We start from the raw sequence: 27,170 nt of genomic DNA on the forward strand, positions 1-27,170 counted from the left end.
CTCTTGCTTCTCAAACACTTTGGTAATTTTGATTTATACTGTTTCCTCAGTCTTCATTTAGTGTCAGTCGTGAAGCAACTTGGGGGACACTGTGACTTCCAATACAGATCATTTGGTGTTGGCTCACAGTGTGTATGTCTGGGTACTGGTTTCCTAATAATACAGTAGCAAGCAAGATACAGAGAACATGAACAAAAGCAGCTCTTGATTTGAGTCATTTTATCTCAGGTCCATTTAGTTGACTTAGTCGTGGAGTCATGACAAATTGGGCCGGAAAGGAGAAGGTTTCATATATCAGCCTGACAACCTGAAATATCATTATTTTCCTTGTGTTCTCCTGAACCCTTGCTGATTTTGTACTGCTGCATGTGTCTGTCTCTGTTCCTTGTTCTCAGTGGACACCAAAGACATGCTAGGAAGCCTTTTACCAAGTTTTAAATGTTTCTATAAGAAAAATGATGCAGGTTTAACAGCATGTGCAGGTATTTGTAGAAAAGCAAATGTGTTTCCCTCTTGGCTGTTTAGTTGTCTGTAACAATAATGTCATAAATAAATAATGTTTCCATGAGGGAAAAGAGGAGATGTTTATCAGATAGAATATGTGCCAGTTAGGATAACTCTGAACAAAATGTTAACACGGATTAAACAGGAAAACATGCTGCTGGCAAACAAATTGTTGGTGAAAACAGCTTCAGCTAGGGAGTTCCTTTCTCTGTTGGATAGAAGTGGTGCCTGCCATACAGACCAGCTTCTAAAATTAAGACATTTGTCACCAGAACTGCCGGGTCTGTGGAAACATTCAAATGAGAATAATTTAAGTGCTGCAATAGAATAATGCACAATAAATAGTACATGGAACTGTACAAATGCTGCAGATTATAGTAGGATCAGAGAGATAATGCCTAAGGGATTACTTTTTCCTTTCCTGAAATTATTTTTCAATCTAATTTAAAACCTGAGTCTGTTTTGTGGAAATCAAGGTGAGGCTTTCCTTTGCATTTAGTGGATTCTGGAGCAGGTTGTTAACAGATGGAAAACTGGTCAGTCCTTGGAGAATGAATCCTGATTATCAACAGGATAGAAGCACCATTTTCATTGAAGTTCTGTGTTTTCTCATACTGTTTTTTAAGTCTATTTGCTCCTTCTCTGAGACCTGGTTTTGAGATGTGCAAGGCTAGCTCATATTCATTCCACTTCCCCTTGGCTTCCTTTTCTAAGACTGACAGCTGGGAAGAAAAAAAACACTGATAGCTTTTAGTTTTCAATGTGCAGATCTCCATTAGCAGCTGATCTAAGACTGCTGACTAATTGCCACACAGGAGTTACCACTCAGAAACATAAGTCTGCAGAAATAATGACAAAGCCATGCCTGTTTTCATTTGTTTGTTTCTTTGGTTTTTGTGTTTTGTTTTTTAAAGTTGCAGAGGGCTGGATGACCAAGAGCATACAGCTCCCAAGTGATGCTGCCTCAGAGCAATCCTACCTTTTCTTAGCCATTTTAAGCCATTGAAGGAAAAGAAAATTGGCATATAGATTAGGAAGACAAAAATACACTAACGGGGACTTTGGTGTTATTAAAGTACATACTCTAAGTTCAGCAGTTGCTTACACTTCTTTTAAAATATGGTTGCCATTCTGAACTGACTTCTAATTTAGTCTTTGACATCTGTTACAGGAATTATACATTTGCTGTTTTTTGTCTCCCCCCTTAGAGACATTTTTTGCTTGAGAGTTGGCACATTTTTAATATCAGTAAATGGCCCTAATAATGTGAAAATGAAAAGCATGTAAGAATTCTTACTACAGAGTCAAACTGATTACTCTATGCTTATCTGGTTATTGTTTATTTATGTACTTTGTCAGCCCACTGCACTTGGTTTAAAACACAGGAAAAATCTGGTCTTTAATAAAAAGTATGCTTATTGGTTAAACTGGTTTAAATATTTGAAAAACAGAAGAGAGAAAAAAGTGGCAAGACAATGTTTGAAAGCATTAGAAGAAAATACAGAGACATTGGAGATAGCTGAATTATGAAGAAAGTAAGTACATTCAGTTGTTCCCTGTTGGCTTGAGGGTAATCTCTGCCATATTACAATGTACTGATTTATGGACTAATTAGTTGTACAAACCAAAAATATTTAAAGGAAATGTTTCTCTCAAGCAGCCAGCAAACCAACTAAACAATAGCAAAATGGATTTTGTGTATTAAAAAATTAAATTCAATATATATTTATGAGCCCATTCAAAATGTAGAGTCTTTTTGCTACCAGATTTCCAGTAAGCAGAAATATCTGTGTATCAAAACCTAATTGTATCACTATCTAGGCATTTATAGAAGAAATTAAATGCCTAAGCTATAGGTATTTCAAGCCATAAAATGTTATATATTAATTTATAAAGTCATAATATTATTATTATGTGAACTTTAATTATTCAGTTAAGAGAAAATCAGACAAGGAGGGGGGAAAAAACCCATAACAATCTCTTTATTTTGGAAGAGAATTTTAATGCTCTATTTTTTTTTCTGTATGCATGTCTTTTAATTTATCAGAGCATTAAAATGCTTCCAGTTATTTTGTCTCATGTTTAACATCCCTTCAAAAACAGTAGTTGTGGTTTCCTTCTGGCCTTGAACTGAGGTGCCAGAGAGAAAAACCCAAACCAGCAGAATCACATGATTCTACTTTAAGTATTTAAGTATCACAACATTGAAACTCCAATGTTTTGGGAGATGTAATGTAAAATAGACTTGGATGAGATAATCTGAAGTAAGTGAGTGGCAAATACATGCAGATGGAAGACTATTTAACTTCAGATTTATGTAATTTGGAGTAGACAACTGTAGGTCTCAGTACTTATTGCTGTGGATGAGGTGTCAGAATTAATCACACTTTCTGTAATTGACTTGGTAAGTCTCTCAACATCTTCAAGCTTTGGTCCCCATGAATAAAATAGAAATATAGCATGCTTGCTTGCTTTGCAGAAGTGTCGTGAGGCCAACCTCAGTACAGTCTGGGACATACTCTGACACTGGATATTGTCAGTAAAAGAGAAAGCTGTCAGAAAATTGTTCACTTCTAAATCTACATAGTTTAGTCATCGTTCCTTACATCCTACTCAACAACAGAATTGTAAAAGTAGTTGTGACTCTATACCAGATCTGGGGAGGCAAAAGAGCACTGCCAAGACTAATTCATAGGTACCAATCCACCTACTTTTTGCCTGTGGGAGATCTCTAGAGCAAGTAATAAATATAATTTATGAGGGCATAGAAAAAACTCTGACACGAGGGAAGAAAGCAAGCTGTAGTATAGCAAAAGAAAGCAGTATAATAAATGGAACTACCAGAGTGTTCTACATGCCAGTTCTCCCATCCTAACAAGCAAAACTAATTAGGGGTAAGAGCTGTTAACAAGACATGCATTGAAGAGTCAGTGTAGCCATCCAGGGCATAGTTCAGTCTCTTGTGGAACATGGTGACTGCAGATGCCAATAGAAGGCCTGGAGGGAAATATTGTTTTCTGAACACATTTCATTTTCTGTGTCCTCATAAGAATTACATGTAATGATTTTGGAGGTGTGTGGTGAAGAGCAGATGTAACTGCTGGCATTATGCAGGTCTTGGCAAACAAGGTTTTTCTTGCACTGCACTTGCTCTGCTTTGGCCTGAGCAAGGTCTGTGATGTGTTGAGAAGCGTCTGCTTCATGCACACCTGGATGACCAGACTAGTGCTGTGGAGTACACAGCTGGAGCCAAGGTCAAAGCAGAGGTGCTGCTGACAGGCCCAGGCTCTTCCAGCAGGTAGTGAGCAGGAGGTGAAATCCTCAAGTGAAGATTGTCTTGTCTGTGCAGGGCTCAAGTCCTGCAATTTCCAAATCAGAGATTACAATGCCAAATTCTGTGCCTACAGATTTATGAGAATGTATGTAATATCTAGACTGGCTTTCCCCCTGAGATCCTAGTATATTTTTAGCCTGGGGACAGCTTATTTTCTCTTTCTTTTCACTCTCCCAATGTTGAGTTTTCCCCAAATATTGTAAGTCTTGATAAAAGTGAATTTTTTTCCCATTTTGCTTTATTTCCCTTTGGATTCCAATATGTGTCACATACACTTCTGTTTAGGACTGAGGTAAAATTTGTGTCTGATTGATAGTGAGAACAAAATTTTTAGTTCTACTTCATCTTGATCTTGCTGGTCTATGTCTTTAGGAACCTTTAGTTTCTACACTGTGCAGCTGAAGACTTTGTTTTAATATTTGAATTTAATTTTCTGTGAATGATTTTAAGCTCTATTGGATGAGCAAATCTCAACTTACAAATGTGATTGGTACTGTTTTAGCGTATTGGTTTTTGGCATATATGCCAGCTTTGAGGGGGGCATGTATTTAGCAGACCTGTTTTGCAGGAAGAATGTAATAGAGTTATTATGCATAAGGTCAGTAAAAGTAGCAAAAAGTAAACAATAAACTAAGTTATTTTAGTGCTTGAGGTCTAAATTTATTGGTCCATTTTTGTAAACACATTAAATTCTCCAACCATTAAAATGACTAATATTAAGCTGTAGGAAATAATTTATGAGATATCATAATAGTTAAAAACATGATTGCCGTCTTTATCATCCACTATATGCTATTAATTCTCATTAAAATGCCAGTATACAAATATTATCTTCTTTATGACCTCGGTGCTCATAACGCTTAATAAAGTGAAGAAAGAATGAAGTTAAGTAAGAATAGTGGCCTGTTCAGGCAAGGAGTACACTATTTAGGATACATCTGTTTGTCCTGCCTGTCACTTGTGAGGACAAATTCATTATAAAATGAGGAGATGTGAAGTAGTATTCTCTAATTAGTAATGTAGGTTATGCATAATAATATTATATGTATAGTAATGCTATACATAATGGCAGTTATAGCCAAAACTACTAAAAAGTTTTTCAATATTCTTGTAGTGTAACACTTTATTCATATTCAACGTACTGTGGAGCTTGAGCATGTTGAACTTGTTCTTTGCCTTTGGTTTTTTGGGTTGTTTCAGGCAACTCCATTTACCTCTCTGGGTCACAGTTTCTTCATCTCTATTAAAAGATATCTGAAGTATCTGAATACTTATAGGCTGTAGAGAATAACAGTCTAGCCCTATTGTCTCGTCTTTGAGGGTTTTTGAAGTATCTCAGTAGTGATAAATGGAAGTGGTTTGACTTTGAAGGTCACAAGAATCTTGTAAGAATGACTTTGCCGCGTATTTTACTTAGAGTAAGCAAATACATTTTTTGCATTCAGTGTGTTTACAGAATTCAGTCACAGAGACCCAAGCCTTTGAAGGAGATTTCTTGGTACTGTCAATTGCAAAGAACTAATAAAGGCAGCAGTCAGTAATTTTGCATCTACAGTTATTTGCAGGTGCAAAGCTAACCACATTCCCTGTAGATGTACAAGGCTTGAAATGTTTTCATTTACATGTTCAGCTAACACTGAATACAGCCACTGAGAGTTGTGAAAGCATCAGCTAGATCAAGGCCACTTTAAAATCAGGGAACTTAGAATATGTGTTGCACAAGATGTCAAGAGTGAGGGCCTGAATGATCTGCATCTTGTGATGTGTTTTTGCTAATTGTGTGGAGTGGTGTTGCACTTCGGAATGCAGAGAATGCATTAAAATCAAAACAACTGATATCCCAACCAGAAAAAATGATTTAAAAAAAAAATACATTCTTGCAATGGAACTGAATCAGAAATCAGTGAATTTTTCCTTCTTTTTTAGATTTGCACTAATCTTTACAATACTTTTAAGAATCAGGCAGTTTCTATTTAGAATTCTGAGGCTTCCAGTTTAGGGAGATTTTGGCTTCAGCGCTGGGGTGTGTATATATATATATTCTAGTTTTTACACTTAGATATAGGAATTCTCAAGTCCATTTCATGCATTTCAATGCCCTTAATACTGCTTTTTTTTTTGAAGAGTGCTCTGCCATGAGCCTTAAACTGTAAAGGCTGCCAATATATAGGATCGAACTGATGTAATTTGTGAGAGGTCATGTTAAGATGTGTAAATGTTAGAATTAACTTACTAGTTATTTGTTCTCGGATGTCACAAATACCTGCACAGAGTAATCAAGCAAAAATTACATTATGTGATAAACAGAAAATACTCATCCAAAACCAGTCTCGTTTTCTCAAAACAAACAAGCATAGACCCAAAACCTACCTCTGACCTTCTTTTCCCAGAATACACTGTTGTTACTCCAGTTTCTCAACAGTGACTTGCTTCTAGTACAAAAAGTGCATTTCCAAAAAGTGACAATAGTAGGCTTGACCATGTGTACAGCAACTCCATCGGGCAGCATCGTGTAAATAGCAGGTGTCTTACCAACCGTAAGTGGAATGTGTGCATCTGTAAACACAGATGCAAAGGTTTTGACGGAGGGGCGATGCCTGGGTGTGTCCCCGGGTGAGACGTGGTTGCCTCTGCTGACAGATGCAGGGCAAACGCCATCCTGTGGAGCTTTCTGTAAGCAGGCTGTCGCTGGTTCTGTGAGCGCTGTGGAATTCTGATTCAGTGAACTTCCACGGTGTGATCTTTATCCCGGTCCTACTCAGAGATGAGCATTAGCTAGCAATGTGTGCAGGAATTCAAGCCTGAAGCCTTTAAATCTGCTTAGGTCTAGATTGCATAACATTAGTCTTTGTACTCTTTGAGACTGTAAAATGTCTCAAGCAGGATTTCATTGTCTATATGTTTGTGTCTGTATAGATAATGATGGCCAAAAAAACAATAAAGGGGAACATATGCTTTGTACTGGAATTTTATTTATTGCATATGGTGGCAAAAATGGTGCCTCGGTGAACATACTGCACTGGTGATGAACTTTGATTTCATTAAATGAAATGCACCATATGGTGCAAAATGCTGCTGTTCCACTTGCTTGTTTTGCATATACTTACATCCTCTTCTTTCTGATACTGTATGAGGGTGGGAAAGGTATTAAGATGGTTAATATAAAATTTCTGATTTATAATACTTGATCTGCATTTTATTGGATAAATATTTGCATCCATAAATAATTAAACTTACAGTTTTTCTTGGGAATGAACTGATTATGTCTTAATATTTGCATCTGTAACTTTGCATTTGCAAGGACAAACATGAAGGCTAGGCTGAAGGTTGCCTGAAAATCTGGTCTTGCATATTCTATGAAAAATATTACTCACATTTCTCACAGGTGAATAAACCGCATGCATGGATGAATCTAGTTAATTCAATGGTTTAATAAACCTAGAATCCCAATGAGGTTATAACAAATCCCTCTGGCATCTTGGAGTTATGAGCAAGATGTACAAAATTAGATGTAAGCAGAAGAACTCTTTCTGAATTTGAGAAGTCTTTTGTGCATTATTTTTTTGTTCTGTTCACTACAGGAAATAACTTCTCAGTGGCTCAGTCATGATCAATTATTATTTGATGGCAATATCTGGGGTCAATTTGCATCTGACTAGATTTTTTTTTCCATTTGGGTAGTTTGTTTTTGAAACAATTAGGTAACACTAAGACAGATGCCTCTCTCTTAATTTCCCTGTGAGAAAGATGGCTAGCGTGAAGTAGAAATTTCTGCAACTACCTTGTCAGGGAGCAGCACCTTATCATAAGCTGCCCCATTTTCAGATGTTAAACACGTGTGGATCCTGGATCAGAACCAATTCTCTAGTTAGAAACACAGGAATTGCAAGCTGACAAGGACTGACTGATTTAGCAAAGCAACTGGAACTGATATGACTGGATCAATCTAATGATGAATGCTAATTTTAAGGTCGCTGTACTCTGAGCTATAATCTGGACAACTAAGCAATGTGAAACCTGATCAGTTCTTGAATGCTAAACCTTCTAGGAAAAAAATATCAGTCAGAAAATGATAATTCCACATTAGGAATCTTGCTGCATTTTGATACAGAACCAAAATCCTAGGTTAGTGATTGTGTTGCCCTTTTTCAATATCATGAATGTATTGTTATTTTACAGGAGAGGATACCCACTCTAAGAAACCTAAATATGTTGGAAGGGGTCTATATTTTCAGGTGAAAAAGCAGACACTGAGACTACATGTTATCATGAAGAGATCCTACTGTATGTTCAGGAAAATAAATCTGTTGTTCTTCACAGCTTCTGAAATGGGGAACAAGTTCTGCCTTCATTTTACACTGAATTTAATTTAAAAAAGCAGATAAAGCCATGCTGAGTGATGTAAATCTCCTCTTTCAGAGATGCACACATAATTTTAGAAATATACCTGGAATACAGTAGCAGAAACTGTTACTCAAAATTCTCAATTAGTGAAGTTCTGTGGAGTTCAGAGGAAAAAATAATGAAACTGAAGAAAAGGGTGATTGATAAGAAGATTTGCCACTGAATATACTCTTGTATAAAACTGTAATTTTATTAATAGGCAAGGGAGGATAAAATGCATGAAATGGCAGCTAAATACGTGGAAAGCCATATACTCTGCCCTGGTTTAGAAGATCATAAGTATATGAAATTGGAATGCAGCTGAATTGATTGTGACCTTACATTCATTATACTTCAGCACTGCTGGCAGAATCCCTTCTAACCAAATATGCATAACATGCTTGCTTAGCACTTTCACAAAGCCTTGAGTTTATAATGACAATTAAAGCACATCTTTTCCAATAATTACACAACCTGAATTGGTCTGTGCTAAAAAGCTTTAAAAAAACTTAAATTCCACATTTTAATATCAAAAATCCACTTAATTATAGGTAATCTCTGACTCTGTATGCCACCTGTATTAGCATTTATATTCCTCATTGAGTCTGCTCAATATAATTTTCTGTTTATTGTCGAGAACGTACTTCTAAAATATACCTGCAATCTCATGTAGGCCATGACTGGCATCCAGCCAAACACTTAATTTATCTGTGCCTTATCTTATGTAGTCCATAAAAGAGAGTGGCAGAGTGAACAGCAAACATTCTACATTCAAGGCAACAGCCTGAAGAAGCACCGGCTTGTTGTCATCAGCCTCTTCATAGGATTCTTTTAGAATTCTATTTCTTTTTAGAAAGGAAGACCTGGTTTCCCTACCCACTTCTGGAGGCTGAGTACTGTCCTGCAAAACTTGCTTCCTCACAGAAAGAGGTTATCTGAGAAGGGAGTGTTCTCAATTCTGGGCTGTTCACCATTTGGAAGAGACAGTCAGGTAGAACGTATTTCTTTCCAGACTTTTTCTTTTGCCCATTAATTGTTTTCCTCACTAGGCTATTATGTTGGTAAAATATTTATAAACATTATGATGAAAATTGGCAGGAGATGAATTCACACAGTCTTGCTACCTTTTGATTTTATTTTTTTTTCCCAGGTCTTTGAAACACTGCTGTGGTTTTGGCTTGCCTCTCTGTTCTTGCTGTCCTTTTCTGTCACACTCAGTAATTGGCCTAATAAAAGGCAGAAACAAGAATTTATTACACCCTGGGCAATACTTGAAAAAAACTTTATTTGCTGGAGCAGCACTTTTTACCTATTCACTGCTGTATATTTTGACATTCCTTCTAAATATTGAATTTTACTTTATTAAAAGTTAAATCTTGGCTTTTTTGTGATTGCTGCTGTTTTTGCAGTTTCTTAAGCAGACTACTACATATATAAACATATCATTTTAATGAAGCTTTTGGAGAAACAATATAAGCTGTGGTTATATCCACTTCATTATTGCCATAATCCGCAAAAATAGTGTGAATTAAAGACTAGCTTCTATGATACCTTGTAATTTGGTGTTGGAATAATGTCTGTGATTAATTGAGAGAACAAAGATGAGAACTATTCAAGTTTTAATACCTTTTTCAGTCTTAGGATTTGATGAAAGCTTCCTCAAGTAAATTATGTCCTTTACATTTAAGGTTGCTTGCAGGAGTATGACAGTAGTAACAATAAAGCCAGGTTAGATTGTTATGATGTAATTTCCACTTTTGAATCTGGGTTTCTTCCACACTAGGTGGTAAAATCATAAATATTTTGTTTGTTTTTTGTTTTCTAAAAAGGCCTTAAGAAATAGCAATGCGTCATCCTGGAACTGTTTATGCAGGAATTTTTATTCTTTGAAATCTTCCAGTGTTAAAGCAACAAGAAAACATTTATAATGTCCTTTGGTGGAATCTTATTACACTTGTTATATATGTAAACTGATATTCTTTGATGCCAGCACGTTGCCCATACAGAGAAATCTCTGCACAATTAAATGAAAGGAAAAAGAAAAGGACTAAATAAAAAGTAATAGTTTTCTCTTATCTGATTAGAATTAAATACATTAATAAATTGTCTGGTAACACAAATAGGCAATAATACAAAAAATCTACATTGTACATTATTTCAAGAAAAATAACTTCATTTGAATACAAAAGGATAAATACACTTTTTGTCCTATAGCCACTCTTGTACAGTAGGTGAACACAGCATCTTACTGATGCAGTGCTTCTAAGGTATACAAGGATATGACTGGCTTGAGTTTTATTGAGGGGGCTGTTACACATGTGCATCACTAACATCAGACAAAGAAATCTTTCAACCAACAAGGGTTACAGAGCAACGTTCACTAAAGCACAGGTTGGGAAGGATTTGGGGACTGAAGCAGGCCAATATGGCAGCTTTTACAGATTTCCTTATACCCACAATGCACTGACAGCAAAGAATGCCTTTATTTGGTCGGTCCACACACCGGGCAGAGGTACAGTAGCGCACCATATAGGAGTAGCAAATGTTGTTTGAATTCTCTTCCCATTCTGGGGGCCGTCAAAGCCGTTTCAGTCCTGTGTAAGCTTTGCAGCCGGCATTGATTGATTTGACAGAACAGGCAGCTGCCAACGTGTCTTGAGCCAGAGGTGAACAGTCTTGACTCAGAGCCCTGTCCATAACTGATTGATATGGCTTAGTTCAGTTAGGCCTTCTTAGTCTGTATGTGGTTATTTTTTCTCTCCTTTTTCCTTTTTAGATTTCAGTAGCAAACGCTTGGGTGTTGTCCTGTTTTTGTGTGGCACGTTCATTTGAAGCAGTCTGAGTGTGATGCCATCCAGCACACGGAGCCTACCACGTGCAGAGTCCTGCTGCTGCCAGAAGAGCAGTCAGCAGTACGAGAGGCCTGTGTGCCATTGCCCCCTGGCCCGAGTTCTGGCCGCAGCCTCCTGGATCCCTCTCACACTTCAGCTTCTCGCACAAAATGCCAGTGTAAGCCGGAGGACACTGGCACCGCACGTTGTTGATGCACGTCCCGCCGTTCTGGCAATGCAGTAGTTCATTGTCACATACGTTTGCTGCAAGATAGCAGGGGAGGGAGGGAAAGAAAAGCAGAATAAATATAAGTTCATCTACAGGTGAAACTGCACTAAAACCGGAATTAAAGCTCTACCTCCCTCCTCGTCCTGTGACATGTAAACAGGGGATGTATTTTTTCAAACACTTGAATTTTTATTTTATTTGATATTTTTTCATCCTTTATTTTTTAAGGCTGTAGTCTTGGAGAACTATCTTGGCCACTTAAGACCACTGACTCTGATATTAATTATTTTATATGAATGATTAATTAATAACAAAATAATATGAATACTAATACATTCCTTGTAGCAATATCTGCATCTTTATAGTTATTGCTGAACTGAAACTGTAGCTGGGTGTGTTATTATTTGAAAGGGGAAATGTATCTAGAGCTTTTGGAAACCATGACCAGTGGTTACAAATGCAATATGGCTTTGCTAAAGTAAAATGATCTGCATGAGAAGGCAAGGTTTTATAACCAAGAACTGCATGTATTAATGATCTGAAAAAGTTATGCAAAAAAGATAAGGCAAGCACAGGCAGGAAATTCAGCATGCTATTGGATGGGGGTTATATGGAATACACATCTGGGAAAAAAGATAATGTTATTTCCATTATAGATCAAATATTTCATCTTAATTAGATTTGCTACTTTAGTTCATGGCATCTTAAAGCTATCTTAGATATTGTAGCCTGATAACTTCAGAGATCAGATCTGACAAAAGAGTTAAGAGAAAATAATACAGCCTGCATAATGTAATAGTATTTGACAAATTGACAGCTTTACTTTGTATTATTTAATTGAAGTATTTAATGGGTAAAAATGCAGAGGTATGAGAAACATACTAATTAAATGTATCAATCTGTGTTTTATTCCAGATGTTATCACTGGAATATGTGCTGGATTAAGCTCTGCCTTCCATAGGAGAGGCAGTTTTAGAAAACACCTTGAACCTATCTAGGTAGAATGTAACAGTAAAAATTTTAACTCAGAGAATTAGGGAAAAGATTATTTGGTTTAGAATGAGACTCAACATTATATGCTGTTTATGTGTACCTTAGCCTGGAAATACCCTAAATAATTCAGAATAGGGAAAATATTGTTAATTTTACTTTAAACGTTACTGTTTATTGCTACAAAAAAGTACAATTTTACAAATATTAATTCACTTATTTTCAAAAGCAACCCAAATATCAAAAGAATTACAATTGAAATAGTCCAAGTTCTTAAGTGATGCAATTCTACATAAATCTGTACCATTTTAGTGCACCAGTAACCTCACTAGTAATCTTATCTGTCCTGGCTTGCTTTCAGAAAAATAATTTTCTCACTCTAGAAGGACTCTCTGACAAATGTTCTGCATCCAAGTGGGACAAATAATAATGCAGTGTGTTAGAAACCTGTAGATGCAATTGAGAGAGAACAGTTAAATCATTATTTCTTTTAGTGATTCCTCTAGCAATCAAAGATTTTTACTAAGAACTATGGATTTTACATTGTTGTCCAGTTTCTGAATTGTAATGGAAAACTTGGAATATTAAGGTACAACAAACAACACGTTGTTGATCACCCTATATCTAAATTTTAATCTTAATGTTCTATATATGCATTACAAAAAGTAGTGTTTCTCTTATGTATAAGAAAACAGTAGGTCATCACCTAATAAATGTGATGAGATTAACAACCCAGAAAATGTAACACTAACAGGCAGAAAAAATGAAATGTCTTTGAAAAGTCAATATTTGTATTGCAACTCTCATAACTGAGACTGTATCTTTGATGTTGACTTTATTATTCATATTGTATATATTTAGCTGTCTCAATATGCAAAATCAAAGTACTTTATCTGATGGTACAGCTACTGAATCTACATGTTCTAGACTAGTTATTGCTGGGATGCTTCCTACAGTTTAGGCAATGAAAATGGTGAAATATCTGTCCCATCAACGTAGACCATTGTTTGCCTTCACTGAGTGGGATTCAATAGTTCATTAAATCCCACTTAAACAGCAAATGAGATGTTTCACATTTTTTGCCTGGAATAATTTATCCAAATTTTCCCAAGGATGAAGTAAACAATATTTATTTATTATAAAACAAATACCTTCCCTATTTTTAAACTTATTTTGATGACTATAGCCTGTTATTCTAAGAGGCCCTTAGCCCAGATGTGGTTTGTAGTAAGAGGCTGCTGAAGTGTCGTTTTGCTCCATGCTGGCTGTTCTGCCTGACACACTGATGTGGGCTGCTAGCAAATGCCTCTAAACATTGCTGTCTACAAAATTCTGGATACAACATTATAGATGCTGATTTCTAAATCAGACCATTTCTTTCTCATTAGAACGTTTTTAAAATGTACTTAATGAACGGATGGATCAAAGGCTTCGTCGTTATTCCTGCATCCTTTTAAGTGTTTGCCCACAGAAACACATTAAGGTAAAACAGGTAGATTTTATTGTTCTCAGCAAACTACTGTGTAGCTGAAAATTCTGGAACTGTTAATCTTGTATTTTCAAGGCTTTCTTTTTCTTAATTTTGTGCTTGTATCTCTCTTGCACACACATATGTATGCACATATATGTATCAAGTAGATGGCCAATTGTGATTTGGAAGTTAAATGAAACAATTCTGAAAAAGTTATGAAATCCCATTATTTATTTTTTGCCAATTTTGTTTTAATTTTATTTTAACCAACTCTAATACCATTTTTACCTTCCTGAAAGCATGGTCAGGATTACTTTTAAAACTTTAATATTAACTAATTATGTTTATTCAGTTTAGGAATTGGATTAGCTACAGATAATGAGTGTAGAACATCAGCAGCACAAAGGGAAGTACTTTCACTGGAAGTTGAAACAAAATTTATGCTTTAAAAGTAGTCGGCATCCTGCCAAGTCCAAAGCAAGGCAAGTATATTAGTTGTTGTTATGAAAATTAACAATGTTTCTAATCTTAACACAGTATTTTTCTAAAATACATGTTATAAAACATTTCATTTCATAAGAAGCTCTAGGCTTTACCCAGAGAAGGCAGTGACCCAGGAGCTGCTGAGCAGGGCAGGAAGGGTCAGGATCTTGCTGCCCCTTGCTCTGTGCTGAAGGCCAAGGGGAGCGGCTGCAGCTGGTGATGGTGGGCACAGGTAGGGCTGGTGGGCACAGGTAGGGCTGGTGGCATGTGCCTGGCCATTGGCTTTTTTGTTTCCCCAAGCAGCAGCAGCAGCCGACCTGGCAATCCAGGGCTTTTCTGCCTGTTGCACCCCTTCTACTTCTCCTGCCTGCCATCACCCTGCCCCTTCTTATGCTCCAAGCAGTGAAATGTTGCCTCCACTGCAGAGATGTGTTAAACGAGCTCTGCCTTATCTTCACCATCACAAGTAATGAAAATGAGTTTGAACTCATCTGAACAGCATCAGGTATCAAGTTCTGATCGAAGAATGAAACACAGAAAAGTCATGCAAATAAAAGACCTAATTCTGAAGTCATCGCACATCACTGTTAAGACCTGTGTGCCTGAACTAGCTGTGAGATTGCTGACAGGCCTTTGTTAATTAGAAGACAGAGCATCAAACTGATCACTTACAAACCAGAACAGATATCTATTTGGAGAGATTTGCAGGCCTTTTTGGGGGATATTTCTGAGCACAATCTCCAGCTCTGTGCTACTGTGGGAAGTGAAATATTTAAAGCAAAATAAAGGAAATAGGTTTTAAGTTATTTTCACAATTCATCAATTTACAATCTAACTATTGTCTGATTATGGGATCCTTAAAACACTACCTAAAAGAGACAAAAAAAAAGCGCATGGAAATGGATGGCCATTTGGATGGCTACTTGAAACTTTTCTGTCCTTGGGACTACCTCCCCCTCCCCCTTCCCACTCAAGAAACCCCTGAAATTAGTTGATACTTTTGGAAATGGAATAAAAAGGGAAAACAAGAGGAAAATACCAGTCTTTGAGCCTGCTCAAGTGGTTCAAGGGGTAAACGATGTGCTAGTATTTCATAGAATTTATATTGGTATTTAATGAAATACTGAGAGTAAGACTCTTTGACAAATGTCTACTTTCCTCTTAAACGTTCAAATCTGAATAATACATGAAAATTTCTGAGTCTCTCCAAAACTCAGCTTTAATACCTTTGCAGCTTCTTGAAAGCAAGGAGTTTAGACAACTGTGGCTGATTTTTAGTTCTGAAGCAGCAATACAGAGAGGGAAGCACAACTGCAAAGCATTGTTCTCTTTGATCTGGAGGGGCACCTCAGGCACAGGATTGTGCTGTTGGCTTAATGGTCTTTCTGAGCACTGTGTCTGGGCAGCTTCAGAGCACATGCACAAGGCTTTTAGTCTGCTGCTGCTCAGACAGAAAAACAATGTACTACTGAACTTAAATACAGTTTTGCTTAGACTCCTGTCTTTCCCAAAAGCCATCCAAGCACAGAGAAAATACATTTTGTACGTTTCTTTGTGCTACCTTTATTTTTGTACAGCTTGCCTACAGTAGCATCTGTGGGACAGGCTTCTGACTTAAAAAAAAAAGCACATATTCAAAAGCACAACTTTTTTGAGCTGGGATAGGTGGTGGTTATTTTCTGCATCAAAATTTGCATTTATGATGACATTTTATTGTTTGTGGGCACACTATAAAGATTATTAATGAAAAAATCACAGAAAGATAACTTTTTATTAGAGGTCCTTGTTTCCTTTCTTGAATTCTGAAGACTTTAACTTCAAGCAATGTTTTCTATGTTATCTTCCATCACTATTTTTCTTCCGTGTGCTCTTTTTGTGGCATCATTTGTTACAGCCTTCTCTCTTCCTCTCTTCTCTTTTTAAAATCATTCCTTTACTTTTCTCCTTTTTGTTTCCCAGATCATGAGTATTATCATCCCTGGACAAGTTGGTGGGTTGACAGCTCTGAATATATTATACAGCATTTTTGTCTTTTCTAAAGCACTCGATGGCAGGCTTTGACCCTACTTGTGCTGCAGTGAATTTTCCACACTGTTTGTCAGTGGTTTGTGTGACTGGCACCACTGAAGTCACAAGAATTTTTTGACCTTGGATTCCACCCATTATTCATAACTTTGAGAGTGTGCAGGTCTTGTGGCTGAAGAAATTATTTTTGGCTGTTTCTTTCTCTAATGCATTTGTTTCCTTGGTACTTCTTGAGTAAGGAATGTTACTTGAACTCCTGTGTGAGGAAATTTTCAGCACGCACGCTAACAGAATATTCTGTCTGCATAAGTGAGTAAAAACCCAAGCACAGTGAAACCCATGTTTTCAGTAATGATGTTCATAGGTAGCTTCAATACATGCAGTGGTTGTCTATATATATAGAGCTGGGAACAGCATATTGAAATGTCATGAAAAGATTAGGAGGTTTCATCTCACTACATAAATAAGTTCAGTAAATTCAAGCCAAACACAAGCGATTTCTTGTCAAATACAGAATTAGTTCCTATGAATACTATGAAGAGTCTGTAACTAACATGCATTATTCTCTAAAAAAGTGATTATTTAATCAATAAATGGTAAAAACAATCACAGAATATAAAAGAAATTGCACTGAATGAAGAAGCTTGTGTATGCCTAATAAGACTATGAACATCTACACATGCATTTAGCAAACGTGCACAAGAAAACCTCTGCCACTGGGAAAGTATAAGTAATATTTTCCCTACAATTTGTCAAATAGACAGTAATAGAATTGGGAAATGCAAAACACTTAGTCTCATTCAAATACAAAGGTGTAAAATTGTTTCCACTTGTATCCAGTTGCATATTCCAGTTGAACATAAATGACTACAATCAAAATATTTTTAAATTGTCAGAGTTAGCAACAACAAAGTATCTCCATTATTTGGAAACAATCCTAAAAATACAATACATACTTATGTGCTGAAGATCTCTATGTGGAGCTTCACTGACTCATGAGATTTCACCCATATAAAGCAGATATTAGGGAAGAGGATATAAGGGGATGGGGAAAATTTTTAAGTAGTTTAACCTTTCTTCTGAAAGGTTACAGCTCTGGCTGTTACGGTTAGTGTTGCACAGCATATAGTAAAAACTCAAGTTTTTATAACTTAAGTATCGTATTCATTTGAATAACCAGTGGGTAATAAATGAGTTGAAGGTTTTGTCACTGACATTTCTTCCCCTGCCTGTCTTCCAATTAGAAGTACTGTTAGATTATTATTAGAATTTAATTTATTGTTACTATTTATATTATTGCCAAATGTCTTTACAATGTTTTGCTACCATGCACACACGTCAGTGTTGACCAGACTTGTTTGGTGGTTTTAATCCGCATACACACCTGATATGAAAAACAGCTATTGCTCTTTTAAATGAGATATTCCTAATAATTTCTTTGTTTGGAAGTGACAGTAATTCAACATTTGCTGTAGGAGTAAAACTACCTTCAGATACTGTCAAATCAAGACAAGGTAGATGCTTTGATAGCATGAAAAGAAAACTAGTTTGCACTTATCTACCAAAGCACATACTCAAGAAAAAAATAAATCACTGTAGACAAGTACAAGCCTAAAGCGTATCTTAGTGTGTCAAAATTATGGTCATAAAATGACAACCATTAATACAAAGATCTCTGGTGCAAAGTTGAAACAATGTTGTGATTAATTATATTGCCAGCAATACAAGGAAACAAACATTGACCAAGTGAGAGTAGTTTCTAAAGGCAGACATCTCCATCTTGACTTGTCTTAGAAATGCCTGGTAGAGGCACGATTGAAATGACAATTTTTTTATCAAACCTATTTTATTAAGTTATCAGAGAGTAAATCAGCAGGGGGTAATGGAGATACTGTGTCCACTGAAAATTTCCAGTAGATCATTTAGATTGTTTGCCGATGTGTAATTTCTGTTCTTTCTGCAAAACCCTCACTTCAAAGCTAAGCCAGTTCTAATCACATTGCAGGTGAAGTCTTCAGAGTTTCTACATGAAGATGCAGCTATGATTCAGAGTTCTGGCCAGCACACAGCCAGAGAATGGATGGTAATTCCTCTCTCCTGTAAATGGGTACCAATTTATCCTGGCATCCACATGGGTAAGCTTAATTGATTATGTTTCACTACTGAAAGTGCAAAATCCTCTACAGAATAATTTTTTTTTTAAACCATAGTATAAGGGTAGCAGAGGTAGAAAGTCATTGTTTTTCACAGGTTGTGTCTGTGCTTTCTCATTTTTCATCTCTAAAATCTGTGGATTAAATTAATAAAAGTAATGAGAAGACATACATCAAATCTGTCAAAAGGACAAGAGGGAGAACTGGGTTTTGGAATCGATACTCTTGCATGATGGAGAAGCCGTAGGAGCTTCGGTAGAAACTACACAAGATTGCATATTATAATGGATGAAAACAAATCCAGATTTAGTTATCTAAGAATTTATAGTTGAGCTAATACCTTTCAATCTTCCTTGGTTTCAGGAAATGACTGATTAACCTTTCAAGTTTCCTGATTTCGATGGTTCCAATTTTATACTTCTACAAAAGAGATGACTCCCAAAGTGGGGGGAAAAATTTTCCCTATTCTTTTTATTGCTTTACTTCTGGAGGAGCACCACTGAATTGGTATGTCCCTTATCATATTTTAAGCTAATCTCAGGAGAGCAATAAGCTACAATACAGCTTTACTTGCTTAAAAGGGACTACATACCCCTATCATTCATATTCCACTTACAAAGCTGTAAGCTGCAGTGCCATTATTTCTATCTTCCTGGAGAAAAATGAACATCCTTACATGATCTGTCTTCTCTTTCCTTAACTAGGAAGAGAAGCAATTGCAACTACAGAGTTTTTTTCGTCTGTTGCCAACAGCAAGGTCAGGGTTTGAATGTAACCACTATCAATAAAAACAGACTAGGCACAAACACTCCTCAGATACAGAAGATGAAGTCATCAAAATGCCCTATGAACAGTTGGGGGAATGGATTTAGTTCTCTAAATCCGACCAGCTTCTGCCATTAGCAGTGCCAGAGGGCATTTCAGACCTGTGGGAGATTTAAGCTCTGGGAGAGGTGGTGGGAGGCCTGGCAGAGGATGGCCCCTATGTCAGGCAGCTGTTGGCCCCTGGTGTGCTGGCAGGCTCTGGTTGTTGCAGACCCTCCAGCTGAGGCACAGCTTCCCTGCCAGAGCAGCTGTGCACTGCTGGACATGGCCATGTGGAAGCCCCTAAGCCGTGAGCATGACCTGTCAAAAGTGTCATCTGAGGTTCCACCAAGGACCCTTTGCCTACCGCTCTAGGAGTGCATTTGGACTCAGGCCCTTGACTGTGTCCTTGCCCCTGTGACCTGGTGGGGTCTGCCCATCCTGGCCCTGCAACATTAGACCTCCTGGTGTGAGCCCAGACCCGCCTCAACACTGGAGGCTCGTTTGTCAGCCTGCAGGCTCTGAGTGACCCTGTGACTGCCACCAGAGCTGCTCCGCTCCCCTGGTTTGGGTGCTGCAGGAGGGACTGTGTACTGGGGAAACTCCCTGTCCTGCTGTCCCCTACTCCTCTTCCCCCCCCCCACTCCTCTCTTGTTCCTGGCTTCATGACACTGTGGAACCTCCATCTGCCATTGCTCCTTAGCAGTGGCACTAGACACCTATGGCCAGGCAGTCCAGTCCTATCCAAAAAGCTACCAGGATGGCCTGGCCTGAACAGCAGCACTTTCTGCTTCATGCATGACAAGTGATTACTTCAAACTTCCCAAGAACTATTAAACAGACCTGCAACAAGTATTGCTTTTACAGAGCACAAAAAGACGGGAGAAAGCCTGGAAAACAAACCAAAGCAGGATCATGCAAAGGTCAGCAATTCAAATACATGATTATGAATGACATAAAATGTTGAAAGAATCCTTGACTGCTAGGGTGTTTGACTTGTAATAATGTAATGGACACAAAAGAATGCAAATAGCTTCTCTTTGTTTACAGAGAAAAAAGTTTCTCTTCATGCTATTCTTCCAATGAACATTACATTGAAGACTTTCAGAATCCGTGAACTAGTCCCACACACTTACTACTTTATTTGTCAGCAAAACCAGGCAAGATAATCACAACTGAAAATACTTCCTAATGATTTAGGGGATTAGAATTATTCTAATAATTATTTTCCTAAAATTTTTAGGCAAGTGGAAAAAGAGAGTGACAGAATGTGTTGATGGCTTCTATTGATAATCAGTGCTATTTTAAAGTTATTTGTGATCTAAAAGAATATGAATGTTTCAAACTTTCTTCTCACTACTTTGCCCTAAGACCAATTGCATGGGACATACTGAACAATTAGTAAAAAAAATCTACTGGAAATGTATGTTATGATCAACTTCTAAACTACATAAAACAGCATTTGTAGTGGAAACATTAGCACTCTTTAACTGCACTGTGATAAATATCAAAGATATTAAAATGGGACAGGTATGTAACTAAAAAAAAGGAGCCACACATATGGAAGTGTGACTTATCAGCTATGTTACAGTGACCACAAAGAAACTTAAAGCCAAGTTTATATTGACATGTCATTATCTATTCCCTCTGCGTGCATTTTTCAACAGAAAAATTTAAGATATCAGTATAATGTTCTATAGAAAACCAAAACACCAATGAGCAAAGTTAATGGTGTAAAACCTCTGAGGAGATGAACGTGCAGAATTTATGTGAACATTAGTTACAATGTAAAGGCAAAGGTAAAACACTTACATAGTTCTTACAAAACGTATGAAATGAGGGATGGGGCTTTTTTTGTTAAAGTAACAATGCTGCAAATGAGGAGATCTTCTTTCCGAATCTACACTGATTTATTATTTTGAATGTGGGTGAAATGATTCAGAGTGCTTTTGTTGAGTTAGCTCTAGAACAGGGATAAAAACTCTGCCCTGTAGGTCTCTCAACGCTCTTCAGAGTAAGAGTTGTTATTGCCAGTGAACAATAGAGAAACTGATGCCAAGGAAAGTCAAGAGTTGCCTTTGCTAACAAAAGGAGGGAATGATGCAAGTCCTGTGAATTCCTGCTCTATTTACTAGATTGCACTGTTGATTAGATAAATGCAATAGCAGAGTTATTACTGTTTCCAAGGGAGTTTGCTGACATTAGCTATAAAAAGGTTTATAAACTGTGAAGTTTAAAAAAGGACTATGCAATATTGTTTTAAGTGTCATATGTGATTCCACAAGATGTGGAATGTTCTGTGGAATATTCTGACAATTAGAAACACCAATGCATGTATTGTACCTCCTTCTCATCTTACCAATTAGAACTTCAGCAGCTTTATATTCATACAAAAGGAACATGATAGAGATTTGTAAATGCTTTTTATCCCGTCTACTTTATCAGCCCTTTAAAAATATTACCTGTTATTATCTATTTTTTTATTAAAGTAAAAAAAAAATGACACTAACAGGCAGATTCTTATATCACAATTCCTGTCTGAGATATAATGGATGCTTTTCTGTGAGTGGGATTTTAATTGGCGCTATGCTTTACTTGTCCACTCTTATCATCAGAAAACAGCTGACATGTAGCACTCAGCAAAATTAAGAACTAATAAATTAATGTATCAAATAATTAAAGCTATTAACTGCTTCATGCTAGTTTTCATCAACAATATTTATTGCTACAGGCAGACTTGCTTCAGGTATCACTGTGCATTTATCTTCATGACAGAGCAGCCATTAGATGGGAAAACCCAGATAATAGATGCTCACTTTCCAACACAATCTTCTTCAGGCACACCAGTTTTCCTGCAATGTGCCACCCAGGTGTAACCAATGTGACAGTCTTAGCCTGTGTTTTACCTGAAAACATTTTTAAAAATGATTTATAATATCACACAATTCAACAAAAATGCCCAAAAGATGCTCACACCAAAACACAAAATAACTCTTTGTTTGTCTAATTATATTGCAACTTAACAAGATTTAAAAGGCTCTAATTATTTATTTATCTTTTCAAAAGTGACGCTTTGGTAAGTACGCAGGTAGAATTCATAATTCATTATTACACACTGACCAAAACAAATGAAGAATGCATACAGGTAACCTACATATTTTTCAAAATATTAATTTGCAGGCTACTACTGTTAAGTTATTGGAATAGTAACAGAATTGCACTAGTCTAATTTAATCAACCTTAAAGTTTTGCCACAATGTAGAAAAACATCTGAATAACAATAGACGTGGCTTAGACTTAGAAAAAGAGCGCACGGCATGTGTTTGTTACGGTTAATGTCTGAAAAGTTCTTTCTTACATGCAAGTGAGCTAAAGATAATGTTTCTAACCATAGATGTTGATAGTGCTTGCTATGAAAAACTGTTAAGATAATTCAGGATATTAAAAAGTCCAGAGTTGAAAGACTCTGGTGAGTAAGAACTGTTTCCCTCTGAGCTTTATATGGTTCTTGCATTACTTTTGACATGCTGATTAACGTACTTAAATTTCTGTTTATCAATTGTAATGCACAAAGTTGTTAAAATTTAATTATTAATGAAGACTGAAATAACCTGGGATCCTTGAGGAATAGATAACTGACAAATGTGATTTCACTTCAAAGTACTTTCTTTATATTAGTTAAAATTATTTTTTCCAATTTTTAGTTTGTCGAGTCATTCCAGAGTTGAAAAATATCAAATATATCTCCATTAATCTAGACCAAATAAATTGCTCTAACATAAATTACTCTAATAATGCTAGATATTTATTATTATTTATATATATATTTATATATATATATTTACATATATAATCATACTCTATAATGCTATATATCTAAAGATATATTATATCAATATCCTTAAATTTAATGATGGATAGAACTAATTGTATTACTCAAAAAGTCTTCTACCTGCACTTAAGACTGAGAAGCCAAGCCCTTGGCCGTTTTCTCATGTTCCTGAGCAGCTGTGCATATAGCAATGTTACAAACTCATATGCTCACCTCTGGTTTAGAGAGGGGAGGGTCACACAGGAAATACTCAATTTTTATGAAAATGTACTTTTAGTATGTTGTATATTCCTTTAAAACATAACGTCTGACTATATTTCTTTGTAGAACTCTCAGAGAAAAAGGAAACAAATTTCTGCTAAATAGAATTGGGATGATTAAGCTGTATTTCCTGACAAGTTTATCTCATGGAGCCCAGTGCTGTCCTCTGCCCCGGGCAACCCCCTGCCTCACATGCTTGTCCTTCTCTTTCAGCAGCCTTGGCAGTGATGGCAATGGAAGTCTGACTTAGTGGATCCCAAGGCCTTGAGAACTGTTTGTATTCCTCTCCATTGCCTCCTATGGCGGGAGGAGGTGTTTGCCTGTGTAGTGCCAGCTGATGGCTGCATGTGATAATGGAGGACAAGAAAAGGCTGGAATTCTGGCTGTAAATGCCAGCCAGCACATAAGGCCAAACTCTGATAGATTTGCCGTTTTGGGCAGCAGTGACTCCAGCATGGCTCCTGCTCAGGTTTGAAACACACATCCAGTGAAGTGAGAGTGAGAGGAGGGTGAAAGGCAAAGATTTTATGCTGCCTTTGTGAGATGGCATTTCTGGAGTGGTAACATGGCAGAGCTGAGTGGGATGCTAGTTTTCTGAGGACTGCAAGAAAGCTACGGAATGAGTAGCTGTTTAGCTAAAACAGAAGGAGGAGTGCTAAAGGGAAGTGCTTGGAACTGGAACAGAGGAATTTGGGCTAAAGCCAGGATGGGTGGGAGGAGGTGAAGGAGGTGCTCAACACATCTTAGCTGGCTCCAAGTTTTGTATTTGCAAAACAGTCAAGGTCTTCTGATGGTGCGGTGCAGTGCAGTGTGGGCTGCAGCATCATTGCTAAGTTGTCATGTTGCCACTGAATAAAGGAGAAGATATAACTGGAGTACACTTCTCTAAGCATCTTTTCAGTTGTGTTTTAAATCAGTAACAGTTTTGCATGAACTAGCAAAGCTCTCAGGTCATTGCAGAAAAATTGTTGCAGTATATGGCTTTACTTTGATGGGTGGTGTAAATCTTGACCCAAATTTTCAAACCTTTGCAGAAGTTATGCAGTGTACGTGCAGACTCATGTTCCTCCCCAGCCGTGTACTGAATGGCACACGTGCATACGTAATTTGAGGCATTTCAAAATATCTGGCTCAATTTTTGAGACATTTGTGTGGCAATACACTATTGTAACCTGTCTATAAAGATATGTGGGATAGGACGCTCTTTCTGAGAACTGAAGCCTCCTTGCAGAGAGCTGTGCTTTGCTGCATAATGTCAACATAACAGAGCTGATTTAAGGATGCTATGTTTGCCCTCAATATTAATTTCCTTGCCCTAATGGCCTCAGTTTATATCTCATTGTGGGATTCTCCAGTTCTTGAAATCAGTAGGAAGCAAGCCAGATTTTTGAATCTTGTGAGAATCAAGGAGAATCTTCTTCTCCTTGGATGCTACTAAGTGCTTATTGCCTCATGATCAAAATGCAGCTTTAGCTCTTTAAAGAAACAACTACATGTGGTGAAACTCTCTTTACTCTCCTTGGAAATATAATTCTAAACTCTTCAAAGTAAGAGTCCTGTTTCAAGGATCTTTTGGCTTAAAAAGGAACTTCAATTCCCATTTAAAGTATGTGTAACATTCAGAGCTCAGTGATGCAGCATCTCATTAGCAGAACACCCTGTTGAACTGTCTCCTATGGATTGCTATTTCTATACTGAGGACACTGGAGTTGTTTGTTCCTCCTGCACTTGTCAGCATAGATGGGGACTGGTTAGTGTACATGGGTAACAAACCTGGTAGCTCTTTATTTTAGCCCCTGTGTACCCCTGATCTATAGCTGCTTGGTGCTATTTCTTAAGGCTTAGTTAAATATCTATTACAGGAAGAATTCCTCCTCCAAAGAAATTATGTCTGAGCTTCTTGAAATGTAGAAGTTTTGAAGGGCAAGAATAGATTCTTGGGTCCATTGGAAAAGACTTCAAATTTAAGCAGAAAGTAGAGTGAGAACAGAGAGTAGTGTACAGGTGTAATGGAAAGATAAATGTGTGTTCAGCTGTTCAGAGATGTTTGACCACTGGTTCCATGAGCTGGAGCAATATTTTGCTTTATCCACAGAGATATTTTGTACATCTGGAAAATACGCAGGGTTTCATAAAAGTCTGAAAAGTGTGAAAGACTTGGAAAGCTACTCCACTCAGTCTCTAGAAAGGGAATGAAGGGGTAAATTTATCTACAGACAAGTACAAATCAAAATATTGTCTCTAGATTCATCTAGAGGCATCAGTACAATTGTTACTACATAGTTTTCCATGTCCATCTCAGCAAAAAGATAGATAGTCATTGGAAAGAAAAAAAATGGCAAATAAGGAAGTATCTGTCCAAGATCTAGTTTTAAAAATACAAAACAGTTTTGGGTATAACGCTTTAATCATTGTGAACTCCAGCCCTGTATTGAAATCAGTGATGTTAATGAACACATTCCCTTTACTATAATTATTTCAAGTTGATTTCAGTTATAGGTAGTCTTCTATAGAAATTAATTATCAACAACTGAATTACGACCAAACTCTTTCCCCTTCTCTGTAGAAATCTTTAAGCTTGAAACACTGTCACACCGTTCTCACCTAATGACTATAGGTAAAAGTTTTATTAACAATTTAATTATTCTCTTTAGAAGAATAATTACAATGGGTTTCGAAGAATAATTATAATAGAAGTTAATTATAATGGGCTTGACTTGGCTTTCATCAAAAGTCTCTTTTAATGATTTTGCCATTGACTGTAGTTCAACATGAGAGAACAACAGTTTCTAATCAACAAAACTATCTCAAAATCGTGCAGGGTTGAAAGAAATTGAAAGAACAATGCTGTTAATATTTTACATCATGGTACTTTTGTATGGGCTATCAGTTCCCTCTAAATTTATACTGACTGAAATATTACAGAATCACAGAATATGAAAGTATTTGCTTTCATAGCTGTTATTCATATGAATAGCTTGACTAAAATTTGTGCCGTAAAGGGTAGTAGTCAAAGATCTGACAAAAAGCTGGACTGACATTTTTAAGATCAAGCTTTTGTTCCTGATTTTGTCATACCATGTTCCTTGTCAAAATCTGTACTTGCATGCTTAACTTGAAGATATATTTGTAGTTACTGGAAGGGTTAGTCCATGTCTCAGGGGTATGGATCTAGAGGAAGAGAAGATGATCATGTAGACACTTATTAGAAAGAAATTAAAGGAGCTAAAGGGGTAGAATGCTTGCAGATGATTTGGTGAGCTTGTTGTATTAGAAGTGCAAAATGAGTATCAAAAAAAGGACTATTTAAAAGGATTATTATAAAAATTACATTGTTAACAGCAGAGTAAAAGAACTTTATAAGAAAATACATTTACAAAGGGTAAATATTGCTGTCATTGTGAATCGCAAGATCTCTTGGGAGAGTTGTATTTGCACATGTGTAAAGGAACTGAAAACAATAAATACTGAAGCCCTAATAATCAGCATGTGCTGGTGTCAGCAATGCCATCGGTTGCATCAGTGCCAAGATAGGAAGCATGGGCTATCTTTATTTGCCTCAGGTCAGTAGTTTTTATCTGCAGTTAAGTAGGATGGAGAGTACTTTACTTACTCCTTAATGGTCCTTTTAAGGCCCCTTCATAAAAACATCTCATCTAGGTGTGTCTGTGGTGCTACTGAATCTCTTTATTCTGTCCTCATAAAAACGCAGTGAGCAGGCAAATTACATAGAAGTTATGGCCACTGAGCAGGCTTAAAAGAAAAGCATGACAGATTTTTCAGAGGAAAAGCAGTCCTGCTCATCACTGTTCAAATGAACATTTAATAATTCATAACAACTGAGTTATAAGTTTCCCCTTCAATACGTTT

General features: G+C 36.8%; 1 protein-coding gene across 10 annotated transcripts in view; it reads right to left on the reverse strand.

Moving 5' to 3' along the window:
* Window positions 1-8,410: 8,410 nt before the first annotated feature.
* NTNG1 (netrin G1) overlaps window positions 8,411-27,170 on the reverse strand; it is a 150,401-nt gene continuing 131,641 nt past the window's right edge. For 9 of the 10 annotated variants that reach the window (XM_029963242.1, XM_029963238.1, XM_029963244.1 and 6 more), the window contains one exon: window positions 8,411-11,316. In XM_029963242.1, the coding sequence (XP_029819102.1) occupies window positions 11,090-11,316 (227 nt within the window). In that variant the 3' untranslated portion in view covers window positions 8,411-11,089. Of the gene's footprint in view, window positions 11,317-12,673; window positions 12,719-27,170 lie in introns of those variants that run through there. The other variant, XM_029963243.1, reaches the window with a different exon arrangement.

This window comes from Manacus vitellinus, unplaced genomic scaffold (genome assembly GCF_001715985.3).
Source record: "Manacus vitellinus isolate BGI_N305 unplaced genomic scaffold, ASM171598v3 scaffold_56_pilon, whole genome shotgun sequence".
Lineage (NCBI taxonomy): Eukaryota > Metazoa > Chordata > Aves > Passeriformes > Pipridae > Manacus > Manacus vitellinus.